Genomic DNA, 14,971 nt, shown 5'->3' on the forward strand with positions numbered 1-14,971 from the left:
CTCTCTCTCTGTTCCTCTCTCTCCCTCCCGCTCTACCTGAACAAAAAATGGAAAAATGTCCTCGGGTGAGGATAAAAAAAAAAAAAAAAAAGAACCCTAACTGTGCCGCAGCAACGGTTCTGAGCATGAGAACGCCCCTCGGCCTTCAAGGCTGTGGGGGGCTGAGCCAGGCTGGGCGGAGCAGGGCGGACCCATGGCCCTGGCTAGGGCGCTACCCACTGGGCTCCAGCCTCCTCTACCGACTTGCTTGTAGTCTAGTGCTGAGTGGAGAGGATGCTTTGTTCATCTCCTGCTCACTCAGGTGGAGGTGCTCTCAGAAAGTGGCTCTCACAGTGTCATGAGATGCTCCGTGGTCCTGCTGGAGAAACAGGGCCTCAGCACACTAACCCAGCCTGGCCCTGGGCACCGCCCGCCCTGCCCCCTCTCTGCAGGTCAGGAGTGTCTCTGTGGGGGCTGCTGGAGTGGCTGGGAGGCCCTTGTGGGGAGGATCTGGTGTGGGGGAGGGAACCTGATCCCAGGGGGCGGAGGCGAGGCCTGACAGCTGGGAGCCGGGTCAGGGGTCTGCGACCCAGCGCCCAGGCTCGAACATCTGTCCAGGAAGGGAGGTGGCAGCTGGTGAGGAAATGAGACTCGCATGGGGAGAGAGCATCTGAGGTCTGGGAGAGCGCAGTGTGCCCACGGGGACTGCCTCCCAGCCGGACTGTGCCGCTCGGTGATGTATGCTCGGGCGATGGGTGTGGTTGCAGCTGATCTGCGTCCTCCAGGGGCAGCTGCCCCACAGGCCGTCTGGTCCCGTGGCCAGTGTCCCGTCGGGGTGAGCTCCCTTCCAGCCCCTTCAGATGGCTCGCTCCTACGTTCCAGAAACTGCGTCTGAAGCGAACTTATCTGTGACTAATCAGGTGGCCCCGTGACTTTTGAGTATTCTTGGCAGTGAATTTAAGTTCTAATCTGATTAAACTTGTGCGGGGATCCAGCAGGCGCATGTGATTATCTTCACAATCCTGCACAGGCTCTCGGTACACCAAAGGGCTCGTGGGAAGGAGCTAAAGGCAGCACAGGAGACAAAGACCCAGAGGGTGATGAAGGGAGCAGCCCTGTTTGTGACCTGAAGCAAAGGGAGGGGGAAGCTTCAGACACCTGCGTTCAGGTGGGGCCCTGTGAGGCGGGGCTGCTGGGAGGGGCACTTGCTCGACCTCTGCACGTCCCTGAGGTGTGTTTGCAGGGTTCACAGCGTCCTGCTCTGAGCCCTGGGACTTTGCCCAACTGAAGTAGGAGCCTCCATGAGAAGTTAGCTACCTGCGAGACAGATGGTGCTCAAATAGGACAGCATATACACCGAATAAAGCAAATTAAAAAGCCTCCTCCTGAACCAAGACTTTTTTTGGAAAGAATTCTAAATAGATGAAAACAAACAATTTGATTGCAACCAAATTGTTTTTTTTTTTTAATCCTGATTTTCACCCGAATTGTCAGTCTCAAAAATAAACACTGATACATTCCCAGAAAATATTTTTCAAATAAAAACTGACTCTGTTAAAGTTTGCCCTGATTCTTTCAAAACTGTGTACAAGACACTGTCAACCAAAGTGACTTGCATATTTTTTTTAAAAGACACTTGAACATATGCAGCTCAAATGTCACCAACTCCCTGCTGCCTGAATGTTTGCAAAGATGACATAGGACCCCTCTCGCTGCGTTCCCAACATAAGGGTCTCAGGACCCCAGAGACGCTTGCCCAAGCAACTCGGATAGCGTGGTTGAACTTTTTATTTTTTCAGCTAAAGGCCCTGTACGTAATTATTACTGAAAAGCACACACAGCTTCATTTAAGCCAAACTTTGTTGTTAACAGTTCACTTTGTCCAAGAATGAATCATCTCCGAATAAGACTCATGGAAGAAAAATAAAGTGAATTTTATATCACTGCAGATACATTCGCTGCACTTATTGCTTCCTGAGTCAGACATTACATTTCGCGATATAAATTCACAATCAAGATTTTAAAGGGAGCTAAATATTTTAATCCGATCAGACAAGTGAACAAAACACTGAATATTACATGCAGGGTGGGTAGATAAGTGGTTCTTGCCTTTAAAAGACTGTGATTCCGTCACATTGCAACCCCAAATGTCAATGTTGTCTTTATTTTCAACGCTTTCCAACCGAGGCGCCAGAGGCGCCGCTCTCCGCTGTTGGTGACACTGTCTGTCCTTTGGGAATTCGTACACTCTGTTTACCATGGAAACATGGTTCATGTAAAACACAGACACCTGCCCCTGTGCAGAGGCCGTCTCGTGACTTCTGGGAACCCGCAAAGCTGAAGACGGCAAACCCGGACCCCGCCAATTGCAGCGGGAGCTCTGGGTTCGAGTGAGCCCTGGGGAGAGGGGAGAGAGCTAAGCAGATGCCAGGCCCCAGGCTGCCTGTCCTCTGACTGACCCCTCCCCTCTGGATACGGGTCCCCTTCCTCTCCCCACGTCCCAGCCCCAAGTCCAGTCCCAAGATGCTGTGTCAGAAAGCCGAGGAGTTAGGTCCCCCTCCCCTTCCCTGCAAGGAGGCTGTCCTGCCTCTGCCTTGGGTGTCTGCTTCTGGGTTCCACGGTCTCTCCCGTTTGGAGCCCAGAGGCGGCCCAGCCAGGCCCTTTATTGTCAGCGCCCAGCCTGCAGCCGGGAGGGAAGAATGAGGAGCTGGGGCCTCGGCGACCTTGTCGTGAACCCCTGCCCCGCTCTGCAGCTGGCAACAGCCAGATTCTGAGAAAGGCTGTGCCTAGCTGGAGGGGTGAGGGGCCCAGCCAGAGTTTAGGGCAGGGGTGGGGGTAGGCAAGGCAGGACTCCACTGACCTGGAGTTGCAGCCCTGCGCCCTGCACCATGCCCTGCACTGTGCCCTGCATCCTGCGCCTTGCACCCTGCGCCCTGCACCCTGTGCCTTGCACCCTGTGCCTTGCGCCCTGTGCCCTGCACCATGCCCTGCATCCTGCGCCTTGCACCCTGCGCCCTGCACCCTGTGCCTTGCGCCCTGTGCCCTGCACCATGCCCTGCATCCTACGCCTTGCACCCTGCACCCTGCACCATACCCTGCGCCCTGTGCCCTGCGCCCTGTGCCTTGCACCATGTCCTGTGCTCTGTGCACTATGCCTTGTGCCCTGTACCATGTCCTGTGCTCTGTGCCCTGCACCCTGCGCCCTTTGCCCTGTGCCCCACGCCGAGTGGGGAGCCACTGCTGTCACAGGTCAGCACTCACATTCGAAGCCACCTTCCCACAAAGGTGTGCAGAGGGCTGGTGAGGGCGCCTCCCCGAGCAGAGCTGTGCCGCCCGGGCTCCCTTGGCTTATTCCCCGTGGCCTGTCCAGTCCGTCTTCAACTTGATGCCTCACGTGCAGACTTGGGCGCTCACGGCCTTCCCCACGCTGTCAGAACAGCATGAAGAGCCCACCTGCCCCCCGTGTGGCTCGGGGGGGGGGGCGTCGCCCCACGGGCTGAGGTCCAGTTTGATTCCCAGTAGGGCATACAGGAGGCGGCCAATCAGTGTTCTCCCTCATTGATGTTTCTCTTTCTCTCCCTCTCCTTTCCCTTCTCTCTAAAAGCAATAAAGGAAAAAAGTTTTTTTTAAAAAAGAGCGCAGACTCTGAGGTCCAACCACCTAGGTTCAATCTTGGCTCTGCACCCCTTGGCCACCTTCTAGCGTCCATGTAAGTCCGCCTCTGGTCTAAAAGGACTTTTTAAAAATGTTTTTATTGATTGTTTTTTTTTATTTATTTTTTAGAGAGGAAGGGAGAGATAGAAACATTGATGTGAGAGAGAAGCATCCATCAGCTGCCTCCTGCACACTCCCCACTGGAGATCCCGCCGCAACCCACGCGTGTCCTGACCAGTAGGCGCCCACGAGAGAGCCGCGTGGTACAGCATTTAGCGCCTTTTTGTGCAGATGAAACAGTGAGACCCCCAGAGAGGTGAGGTGAGCAGAACGGAGAAGTCAGTGAGCAGGACAGTTTCTAGAGGGACTAGTATCTGTTCCCTGGGCCCAGCAAGGTGGGGTGGAAGGGGGTGGTGCCCCCCCATGGTAAGGAGCAGGCCTGGCTGGGAAAGTGTCCTGGCTGTGCCCCGGGGGTGGGTGAGCTCTCCCCAGCTCCGTCACCCCTGGAATGCCCCACATAGAGGTGGGGGCAGGGATCCGCCCTCTAGTGAAAAATAGATGCTTTCTTCCCAAGGACAGGAGCGGGTCTGACCTGGCCACACAGAAACGGAAACTGCGCATGAGCGCGGGGGGTGGGGGGCGGGGCTTCCATCCGCAGGGGCTGCGGGGAGGCTGGGCGGAGGCCTGGGCAGGCTGAGCAAGGAGAGGTGCCACCGGGCCGGGCCGGGCCGGGGGACACAGCAGAAAAGGCTCCACTGGACCCCACAGTGTGGTCTCTGGGGAACAGCTGAGGTCACCCAGGTCCTCCAGAGAGACTCGTTTTTAAACTCTGAATTCAGAGTCAGAGGCACAACCTCCGACTTCGGGGGAGAGGCGCTGCCGGGTGTGACATGAGGGCAGAGCCGCTGCCCGGGCGCCGTGCGGGCCCTCCTCTAACCTGGAGGGCAGCTCGGACACTGAAGTGGCCACACCACCAGGAGGCCACAGCCAGGGGCCCTGGTGACAGCTGACGGGCAGAGGGGAGATGCTGGCTCAGGGCCGAGCCACAGCTGAAGTGGCTGAGGTCCCACTGGCGCCTGCACCCTCGTCTCCTGCACAGCCAGACCGTGATCGCTGCCGAGTGGACGAAGGGACAACTTTCCGGAAACAAGCATGGCTAATGTCCCCAAGAGGTGACGGCAGAGAAGCCGGAGTTTGGCAGTAACGGAAGCTTCTCCATGCCCGGCCGTGCAGCAGGACAGAAATGTCCTCAAAGATTCAGCAGACTGAGGGGAACAGACTGAACATGACGTCGCAGGGCCGTGCATTCGGCTGTGGACTGAACTCGCCATGGTCGGGCTCTGCAGGCCCTGGGCCGAGCACCGGCCGGTGGGCACTGGAACACAGGAGTGGGGGTGCGCACAGGGCCTCACCCCGAACCAAGGAAACGCAGCGCTGAAGAGAAGTGAGAGCTGATGTGCTGCAAGGGGAGCGGGGGGCGGGGGGATTCAGGTGACTCCTGCTTGTCTGTGTTGAGGACCTCGCATCTGTGACACTCCTGAGTGGACCACAGGAGCCGGAGATGCCTGGTTTCAGCGGAGCCAGCAGGGTAGCTCAGTGGACGATGAGTTCCTGGTGGCCCCGGAGCACACACCAGGACTCATCTGGGGAAGTGTGTTTCCTGGAGCTTGGTTACAGATAAAAACCCTGCCGCCCACTTTCCTTTGCCTTCAGTTCTGAGCTGTGTGCATGTTATGGGTGTGTTAATTTTTCATTTGAAATGGGCCCATTGTGGCTTACACTTGTCCTCTCAAAGACGTCCTTGGAAAGGAAGCCGCCAGCCACCGTCCCGGAGCCCCCAGGTCAGCAGGCAGCACGCCCGCGCGTGGACCGAGGCACCTGAGCCGTCACTGGGCAGAGCTGCCCTGGGCCAGTCCAGTCGAGACTGAAGGCGAAGCAGTGCTCATGGGAGACCCTGTGTTGAGGGTCAAATCCAGCTGCTGGCAGCCTCTGTGCCCATTACACAGAGGACAGAGGGCCCCTCCTGCCGTGGCAAGGCCCTGGGGCTCTGCGCTACCTGACCAGGGAGGACCAGAGGACAGAAGCCCCCCGAAGGCTCGGGCCACCTCTGGGCCACCCCGTGCTCACTGGCACGCATGCTGTTATAACTGCCGTGGAAACTGCTCAGACTTGTGCGTTCACCAGCCACGATCGGCGTGCCTCACACACCGGGAAATCTCCATGAGATGTAAACATGACCTTTTCTCATTTGGAAAAAAGTCAGCAGACTGATTTCCACATATTCCTCTTGCATGGCTTCTGATCTGGTTTAATGCACGGGCCTGGCCTGGAAATCTTCACCAGGGCTTCAGTTGGGGTCCTAGGCGCCCCTCTCTGACTCCAGCTCGGGAACCCATGCTCGGAAGGGCTTGTCTTTCTAGCTTCCCCAACAGAGAGCAGGCCGGCCGGGGCCCTGCGCGTTCTCCTTTATCTGCAGGAGTGAGAGTTAGGACAAGTGTCATCTGAGCCCACGCAGTCCCTACCATCTCGGGGACTTGCCTCTCTAGGGGACAAGGCCCACGTCCACTCAGCTTCCTGCACAGAAGAGGAGGCACTCGGGAAGTGTTCTGTGGACTGTCCTGTCTCCAGTTTCGGACACCACCTTCCAGTGTGGTCTGAACTAATGCGGACGGCCGGGCAGCCAGGGCGGACAGCAGGATTCACACTAACCTGTGACTCCAGCCCAACTTTGATGAGTTAGTTTTGAGACCTTTATACCTGTTTAAAACGAAGACTGCCCTTGCTGGTGTGGCGAAGTAGTTAGAGCATTGGCCCACTCACTGGAGGGTCTCAGGTTCGATTCTCGGTCAAGAGCACGCACCTGGGTTGCAGGTTTGACACTGGGCGTGTGTGCAGGAGGCAACCAATCAGTGTCTCTCTCTCACATCGATGTTTGTTTCTCTCTCCTCCCACCACCTGCCTCCCTCCCTTCCACTCTAAAAATCAATGGGAAAAAATGTCCTTGAGTGAGGATAACAAAAAAATTAATACAAAATAAAAATAAAATAAAACTAAGAGACCCCCGAGCTCCAAATTCCCTCTTCCAGTGGTGGTTTCCCGGTGAAAATACTTTTCTGTATGTTACAATAAATTGCAGCTAAACACTGGGAGGTTTCCGCATGTATCATTTACCCAGAAATGTCTTGGGGACCCTTGGCCTGCCCCTGGGTGCGCTCCCCTAAGGTCTGAGCCATGGGCAGTACCCAGATGCTGGCACCAATCAGCGTCTCCTCTCCTGGACAGGGGTCGGGGTGGTGACGGCCACAGCCTGTCATCAGACTGCTCTTATTTAAGAGACACACATGTCTGGAATACAGGTTGTTTTCAGATCTAAAGCATTAAGGAAACAGGCTCTGGCCACGTAGCTCAGCTGGTTAGAGCATTGTCCTGATACACCAAAGTTTCAGGTTCAATCGCTGGTCAGGGCACATACAGGAATCAACCGTGAATGCATAAATAAGCGGAACAACAATCAATGTTTCTCTCTCTCCTCCTCCTTTTCTCTCTCAAATCAATAAATCAAAATAAATCGTTCACCTTATATTTTTACTGGACAAGGGCTTTGACCTGTGGTAAAGGTGAGAAATATACTTTTCATACAGTTGATTACATATACTTTCTACATTTTTAGCAAAAGGAACTGTTTTCTCCAAACACTTAGAAGAGTTAGTGAGAAGACAAATCACATTGAAGAACATGATCTATTTAAACTCACTCTTTATTATCATGTTTTTTTTCCAGTTGCCCAGCATGCTACAATCTGATTGCTGACCTGGATGAAACAGAGCGAAACAAATGATTTACAAAGAGAGATCTACATTCATCTGATTTGTACGTAATACGCCACAGTGCTCGGCGGCTTTCCCGCCGGACACTGCCTCGCTGCAGGGCCGCGTCATTGCCACGCGTGTTCCCAAGCATCCCCGCACGATGGGTGGGCTGGAGCTGGAGTCGGACAGAGACGAGACCTCCTGGGGTAGGTTTGCAGAAATGGCTTGAAGTCACTGTGTCTTTAAATCTGCTCATTTGTATACTATGTTACACATACGAATGTCAATAAACGAACTTCTGAAAGACTTGAATTGTAATGTTTACTTTCTACCTTGTAGTGATGAACAAAACACACCAAAAAGGCACATATTTTAACTAGGCCAAAGGGTATTGAGGACCATACTTTCCCCTCCCATCCATGTCTCTCTCCCTCTTCACGATCTACGTATCACCCTGCGACGTTGCCTTTCATCCACGTCCCGCAAGACCCTGCTAACCCTCATCCTGCTCATCTCGCACAGTCGGGATCCCAGGAAGCACGAGGCATCGTCCCCTCCTCTGCTAACGACAGACAGACAGACAGGCATCTCTGGCTCGGTGCTGTTAGGGTTCTTCTCCAAGATGCAGAATTTGAGAGGAGCCTGGACACGAGCTAAGTGAAATCACAACATTCCTTGGAGTTCTATCCAATCTCCGTGCACAGGCCATTATGTTAGTTTCAAATAGTATTTCCACTAGACACAGTTAAGCCCTCAAATGCGTAAATAAACATGGGCACTGAAATGTTGTGTTGTCTCTGAAGATGCCAACGAGATGCTGAAGGCAGGGCGGCTGCAGGGACAAGTCCCCAGCCTCACTGCTCCCCCAGGACAGCGACCTGCCACCATGGCCTCTCAGAGTCCACACAGGTTGGGCTTTGGAGGCGGTGGGGATGATGCTCACGCCAAGACCACTCGAGTCTCTAGAGCATGAAAAGGTTCAAGCCTGAAAGAGTAGAACTTCGATTCAGAGTCAGAAGTGTTTGATTCCGTCAAATGTGCTCGACATAAAGGCTGTTACAGAAGATATGTTCATTGTCCCTAATTCTGGTTTAGGAATACAGTAAATAAATTATACAATATTCTAAAAATAGCACCTTTAAAGAATTATAGAGGTCACTTTATTTTAGCCTCCTGGACCGCCAACCCCAGTGGTTTTGAGAGCAGAGCATAGGTGAGGGTACCCCCGAGTCTGGCGTGCGAGGCACGCACGCGCCCGACCAGCTGTGGTCCCAAGGCCGTCCCTCTGGCTGGTGGCGTCACAGGAGCAAAGCCCGGGTTCCACACAGGAGGCTTATGAGGTAAAATCAGAAAAAGGCCCCATCCAAAACGACTCCAGGTAAATCAGCTGTAGTCCAACCATCCTACACATCTATTCCCCATGTCTAAGTTTAATTTGCCATCAAGTTCTAAAAATATATTCTCAGAAAGGAAGTATGCAGAGCCACACATGACCAGGAAGACGTTACCGATGAGCTGCACACCTTAAGAGTTCTGGGTCCGAACCGTCTGGTGTGAAGGTGATTGGGGTCTCACAGATCTGCAGGAGACCTACGCCCCTGGCTTCACAGGTCTGTCCTACCCCCGTGCTGGGGGCTCAGCGTCTCCCCTGTGGACACAGCCCTTCATCCCGGTTTGTACAAGGGCACCACTGCCATTTTATTAAAATCATAAGATAATCCCATGTGTGTTTTGAGCTACAAGAAATTTACATAGTTGCCTGTCACATTTTTTTTTTTTTTACAGGGTAGGTTAATACCAGGTGAAGCTATTAAAAATCTTTTTACTTTCAGAAAAGAATAGTCTTTAATTTTCTGCGATTCCAGAGCCACGTCCAACAACAACAAACAAGAAATAGCAGATTGACACAGAGCTTTATTTAAGCTGTCTGTACGAAGGGAGGGAACGGGCACCCCATCAGATACGTGTAAAAATACTAAGGATGTACAGTGTACAAAAACAGTTTCTGTCGTTATTTCACATCCTTGTGGGTCATATACTTGAGGAAATAAACAGTTTTAGTATGACCAACAGTAATAGTAATACAGTTTCTTGGGTTCATAGTTGCGTCTGCTTAAAATCCTTAACCAGATGACTAGATCTCGTGTGGATCTAATGAAAGAACTAGCAAGGTCAAGAAACTATAAAGCTACAGGGAGGTAATTCAATTACCAATTCAGAGGTTTTCTTTTTATTTAAATAAATACTTTACATTCCATGCTCGCCTGTAATGCACTACCAGGAGCCAGATGAGGAGTCTACTGGGACAGTACAAACAGTAGCAGCAAAGTGTGTACACTGAGGTGTGATATGCAGACCTGCAGCTAGGAAGGAAGGCCCACTCGTGTCCCCGAGGAGGAGCAAGGGGCCCTCGCGAGAACAGTCAGCTTTAAGAAGCCGGAAATCAGGTAGGGCAATGGAAGAGAGGACCGGGACAACACTACGGAGTTAGTGAGGAAAGCAAAGCCGTGAGCAACCCTGCCAGCACTCCACGCAGAAACGGCCAAGCGCCTTCAAGACAGCCAAGGCCAGCGCGCAGCTGGAGCGGAGTCCGCCCCCTCTGCCCTGCGTGCTGATCGGGCCATCCCGGGGTGCAGGCCTCTCCACCTGCCGAACCCGCACTACCGCTGCAGGCAGACACGGGGAGTTTTAGGGATCCCCTCCAATGCACTGCTGTCAGCCTCCACGCCAGCTGACTGCCACCTGGGACAGGACGGGATGAGTCCCGAAACCGAAGCCAAGAAAACACCTGGTGTGACTCTACCGGAGCCCTGGGGGTGAGAGGCGGCGCCCGAGCGCAGGCTGGGGACTCAGCGCAGCTGTAGGAGCGGCCAGCCTGGGGCACTGTCTCTGCTGCCATCCGTCTCCAGGATGCATCCTTGGCCAAGGTCATGGAAATCACCTTGAGGTTTGGAAAGCAAACACACAAACAAGAAAGCTACAGATGTGCTCAGTGTCTGGAGTCACACCTCCCGCTGGAACCCGTGCCGGGAGCAGCCCGTCCAGCTCTCTCCTCCTCTCACCTGTTTCCTTCATCAAATGGATGCAAGACAACTGACAAGACATACCCTCCGTCTACATTCTCGTCAATGTGAAACACTCCACGTCCTTCCGAGTGAACAAAACAAGCTGAGCAATGTGTGAGTGAGTGAACTACCACCTATGCACCTTCCTGCTCGCCTCTGAAGGTGAACTTCGCTCGGGCAGAAATAGGAAACATTAGGGTGAAATCTAGGTCTGAGTGTGTCTTAGCTGCCTCAGTAAAATGCCCTGTAGCCCCCGCAGTCCAGTGGCCCAGCCACTGCCAGCAGTGATTTGTCTAAGTCCACGCTATCGCGTCGAGAGGCTAAGACATCTGCATTGGGTATGATCATCCTGCTCAAGGTCACTTGCTCTGCCGTCCCACGCGGCCACGACACCACGTCACACCGTGGTCTTCCGTTGGGAGCTGTCGGTTATTTACCTAAAGTACGTCTCCACATCACTCCGCGGAGCCGCCCCCTGGGTTTCACAGGCTGCTTTGGAAAATGTCAGCTCCTAGCACCAAAGGTTTAATCTGAAGATCGTCATCAGTGAAGGAGAAAGATGAGGTCTGCATACATGTCCCCTTTCAGTGAGAAATGTTGGAACTTGGGGACATGAGTATATACAGAAAAAGAAAAGTTGGAGGTGTTCTTTTTTTGTTTCGTTTTGTTTCCCTGATGGCTTAATTCAGTGATAAATGTACCAGAATCAGAATAAACACACCAGGTTCTCATCTTGCACTAAATACTTGAGATGTGTTCATTTTGCTAAGTAGGTTCATTTATCATCCCTCAGGTCTCAATTTTCCTCATTTCATTATGTTGCCGTCAGAACACCTCAATTCTCAAATGAGCAAACATCAACACCCATGTGTTTCATTAACCCCTTGGCATGGGTACTTAGGGATTTTCTCATTTTAGCACCAAGGGGTTAGAAGACAGCATATCTTCTCCCAAAACCAAATTCTAACCACTATGTACAATTTCAGAGCCTCATCAGAATGTTTTCACAAAGGAGAAAAAGTGCATGAATCTCGGCGGCGTGTACATTCCTTGCACGTGGGTCACAATAAACTGCAGTGCGTCTATTTTATGTAAGTTGGCGCTGCATTTGCTGACATGACATACAATTCTCATCACTAAAAAATAAATACTACTGCAATATAAACAAAATCGTAAAAGGACATTCAACGTTTTAACATCCGAGAAAAAGCTAACTCACGTAGAACTGAAATGAAAAATTAAAACAAGTATGGCAAACACCTGTTCACCTTGGTGTACAAATTTTGGTGAAAAGCAGATCATTATACCTGTCTACATTCTTCAGCCATCAGAGGCGATAAACATTATAATGGAAAAAAAGATTTCCAAGCACAGGGAAAAAAATGCTCTCTGGTGCAGATCCTATCACAGACCTTGAAATGACCTTGACTCAGCTGTGCATATGCTTCCTTCCTCGTAGGGCGATGTCCCTTTGCCCACGACTGCCCGTGAGGTCTAGATGTCCAAGTGTAACACCAGCTTCCTCTGCAGGATCCAACAGGAATTTACACACATATATTGAGATAGATACACACCTCAACAGTTCAGTCCTTCGGAAACGCTTCCTAGTGAACTCCAGCCAGATCCGGGGGAGACGGGCCCACCCTGCGCACGGACCTGACGCGTCACTGAAATCTGCATACGCACATCCCCGCCCTTCCACAACTGCTTGTTCTGAGTTATAAACCAAATCTTCTTAGTCTAATTAGTTTTAGATTTATCTTCTAGAAAGTTAAAAAATGTACCTAGAATCAGTGTATCTCATTTATCCTTCACTGTTAGAGAAAAACAGAAACTGAAAGATCAGAAGATGAGAAACTGGTGCACAGATGAACCATGGTGGGCTCATGACTTCCCAAGATTGTAAAATCACCTCTTAAAGTTGCTATAATAGTAAGACAGTAGCAGCAACAGCATGAGACCTTAGACTGAGATACAATTTCATGCAAAACAAAAAGTCGAGTGTATCTGCGTGTATGTGTGTTCTCGGGTGTGTGAGAGGTGGCGGGGTGAAGACCTGGGGTCGGTCTGGGATGTCTGCAGGCGCCCTGCTGTCCGTGAGAGCCGGGGCTGGTCTGCTGTCCGGGAGCCGTGTTCGGGAACAAGTCTGGGTGGCGGAGAAGCAGCGAGTGAGACTATTCGCGCCCACTGGCGGAGTAGGAGAACTGCGGGAAGTGCGGCCGCCGCTCGTTGTCCATGCCGTCCATGCCGTCCTCGTCATCTGCGGAGGGAACAGCCCTTTCAGTGTCACAGTTGTTTCTGGCAACACGACTCTGCTCTGCATAGTTGCGAGGTCCCACATAATGAAGCTTACCCCAGGCAACTGCTCCTGGAAACTTTTTTGATCAATGAAACATGCAGCCGCTAAACTTATTTTAACATTCTCTCATTTCTGAACACGTGATCTATGAAGAACTAATACTATCCAATCATCACCTTCAAGACACATTTTCAGACTCAATAAACTGAAAAAACCACGGGAGAAAACAAAATTTTAAAAATTAGAACAATCACCCTGGCCGGTTTGGCTCAGCGGTTAGAGTGTCGGCCTGCGGTCCAGAGAGACCCAGGTTCGGTTCCCGCTAAGGGCACGTACCTCGGTTGCAGTTTGTCCCCGGCCCTGGTTAGGGCTGTGCGGGTGGCAGCCACTCAATGTGTCCCTTTCACGTCGATGTTTCTCTCTCTCTCCCTCCCTCCCACTCTATCTGAACAACAACAACAAAAAATTAGAACAATCTTGAATATCCTTCAGTTGCATGAGACCGCGTGTCAAAGTGACGGCCGTCAGCCTCTGAGCACCCGAGCCACCCGCCTGGAACCCGGCACCAGTGTCTTCGAACGCCGGTGACTATTCCTTGTGGTACTTTAAGTGTGACGGGCAAATAAAGCTTCCTAGGGTTCATTTCATCTGAGTCCGTGGGTACATGTTTAGCATTTTACATGTATTCTACATCTCAGATCTGCCTTAACTTATCATTCCCAGTTCTCCCACAATAAAATTTGGAACCAGAATGAAGAGGAGACAGAGGGAAAGATGTCGGCATCTATGCGCTAGTTCACCAGGGAGCAGACGGAGAAGAAGCTGAGGACAGGCTGTTGACATTTAGGCGACTGCTCCCTCTTGTTTCTCCTCCTGTCCTGTGTTTGGATGACGACAAATGAGCACCCGATCTCCTCCCATCACAGCTGTGACCATGAGCACCGTCGGGACACGCCCTGACCCACAGTATCCCCTGTGCTTCTGCTCTGGGCAGAGACCCTGCGGCCCCCAGCCCCGGCTCGCTGCCTGCGGGGAGGCTCCCCCCTGACACCTCGGCGTTCGATCGCAGGCTGACCTGCGTGCAGAGAAGCGAGGGGATCTTCCAGCAGCACCGTCCCATTTCCTCTGATACATACACGTGCAAGACCAATTCTTTCCACGTCCAGCCCCTCCAGGGGGCATCCATTTCGTTAACGGGGGAAGGAGCACGGCCAGATCCCGCTGTTCCCACGGGCTCTGATGCTCTGCGTCCCTCTGGGGAACAAGGAACTTTCCTGCCCTTCTGTCCTGTTCTTCTCCTCTGTCTTCTACCTTCACACAGAAGTCTCCAGAAACAGGATCATGTTGCTAACCAGAATGTGTGGCCTTGAATGTACCAGAAAATACCACTGTATTTGGTGGGAAGAGCCCATCGGGAAGCTTTGTTCTGCTCCCTGCACACCTCTCCCCCTTTAACCTGACATCTCAGTGACACTGCGACTGAGGGCCCCTCTGCCTCCTGACACATGCTGGCCGGCACCAAGCGGACCACGTGCATCCTGAGATGGGCCACTTCCCACGGTGCTTTCAGACCCACGGATGACGCAGGAGCTGCAGACCGCGTGCCTGTCCCTGAGCCACCCAGTAGAAACTCTCTAGAGAAAAGGCAGCTGAAATCTCAATGCTCCGATTCTGACATGTGCCAATCATGTTTCAAAAAATCAGTTTTCCCCATTAGCAACTCTGTTTTGCTGGGTGTGTCTCTGCACAGTAAACAAATTAGACGCATTTCTGAATGCAAAGAGAGCTAAGCCTTGTCCGCAACCACGCGAGGGCCCCACACCTCCATCTTCTTTAAAGCCAGTATGTCCCTCCTGATCTTTCACGCTTGGTCAGAGCGAGGGCTGTGGGCCTGAAAGGCAGCCATGTGGGGTCTCTGGGCGTCCGGAGCTGCAGGCAGGTGGGGCTCAGGGGGGGGGGGCTAGAAGCAAGTGGCAGCCACGCAGCTGACTGCCCCCAGAGCCCTCCACGCCCACCCACGCCCATCCACGCCCACCCACGCTACCAATACCTGCTGTTCAGAGAGGAGGCTCGCAGGGAGCAAGGGTGATAATGAACGCGAGCCAGGCTACAAAAACCCCAAAACGCACCCATCTGGACAAAGACCACAGAAGGCTCGATGCACG

At 52.5% G+C, this 14,971-nt stretch overlaps 1 protein-coding gene across 5 annotated transcripts in view; it reads right to left on the reverse strand.

Moving 5' to 3' along the window:
* Nucleotides 1-7,856: 7,856 nt before the first annotated feature.
* AKT3 (AKT serine/threonine kinase 3) overlaps nt 7,857-14,971 on the reverse strand; it is a 216,822-nt gene continuing 209,707 nt past the window's right edge. For 2 of the 5 annotated variants that reach the window (XM_036277572.1, XM_036277569.1), the window contains exon 14: nt 9,337-12,767. In XM_036277572.1, the coding sequence (XP_036133465.1) occupies nt 12,682-12,767 (86 nt within the window). In that variant the 3' untranslated portion in view covers nt 9,337-12,681. Of the gene's footprint in view, nt 8,096-9,336; nt 12,768-14,971 lie in introns of those variants that run through there. The other 3 variants (XR_004961421.1, XM_036277567.1, XM_036277568.1) reach the window with 3 other exon arrangements.

The sequence above is a fragment of the Molossus molossus genome, unplaced genomic scaffold (assembly GCF_014108415.1).
Source record: "Molossus molossus isolate mMolMol1 unplaced genomic scaffold, mMolMol1.p scaffold_m16_p_23, whole genome shotgun sequence".
In the NCBI taxonomy this organism is placed as follows: domain Eukaryota; kingdom Metazoa; phylum Chordata; class Mammalia; order Chiroptera; family Molossidae; genus Molossus; species Molossus molossus.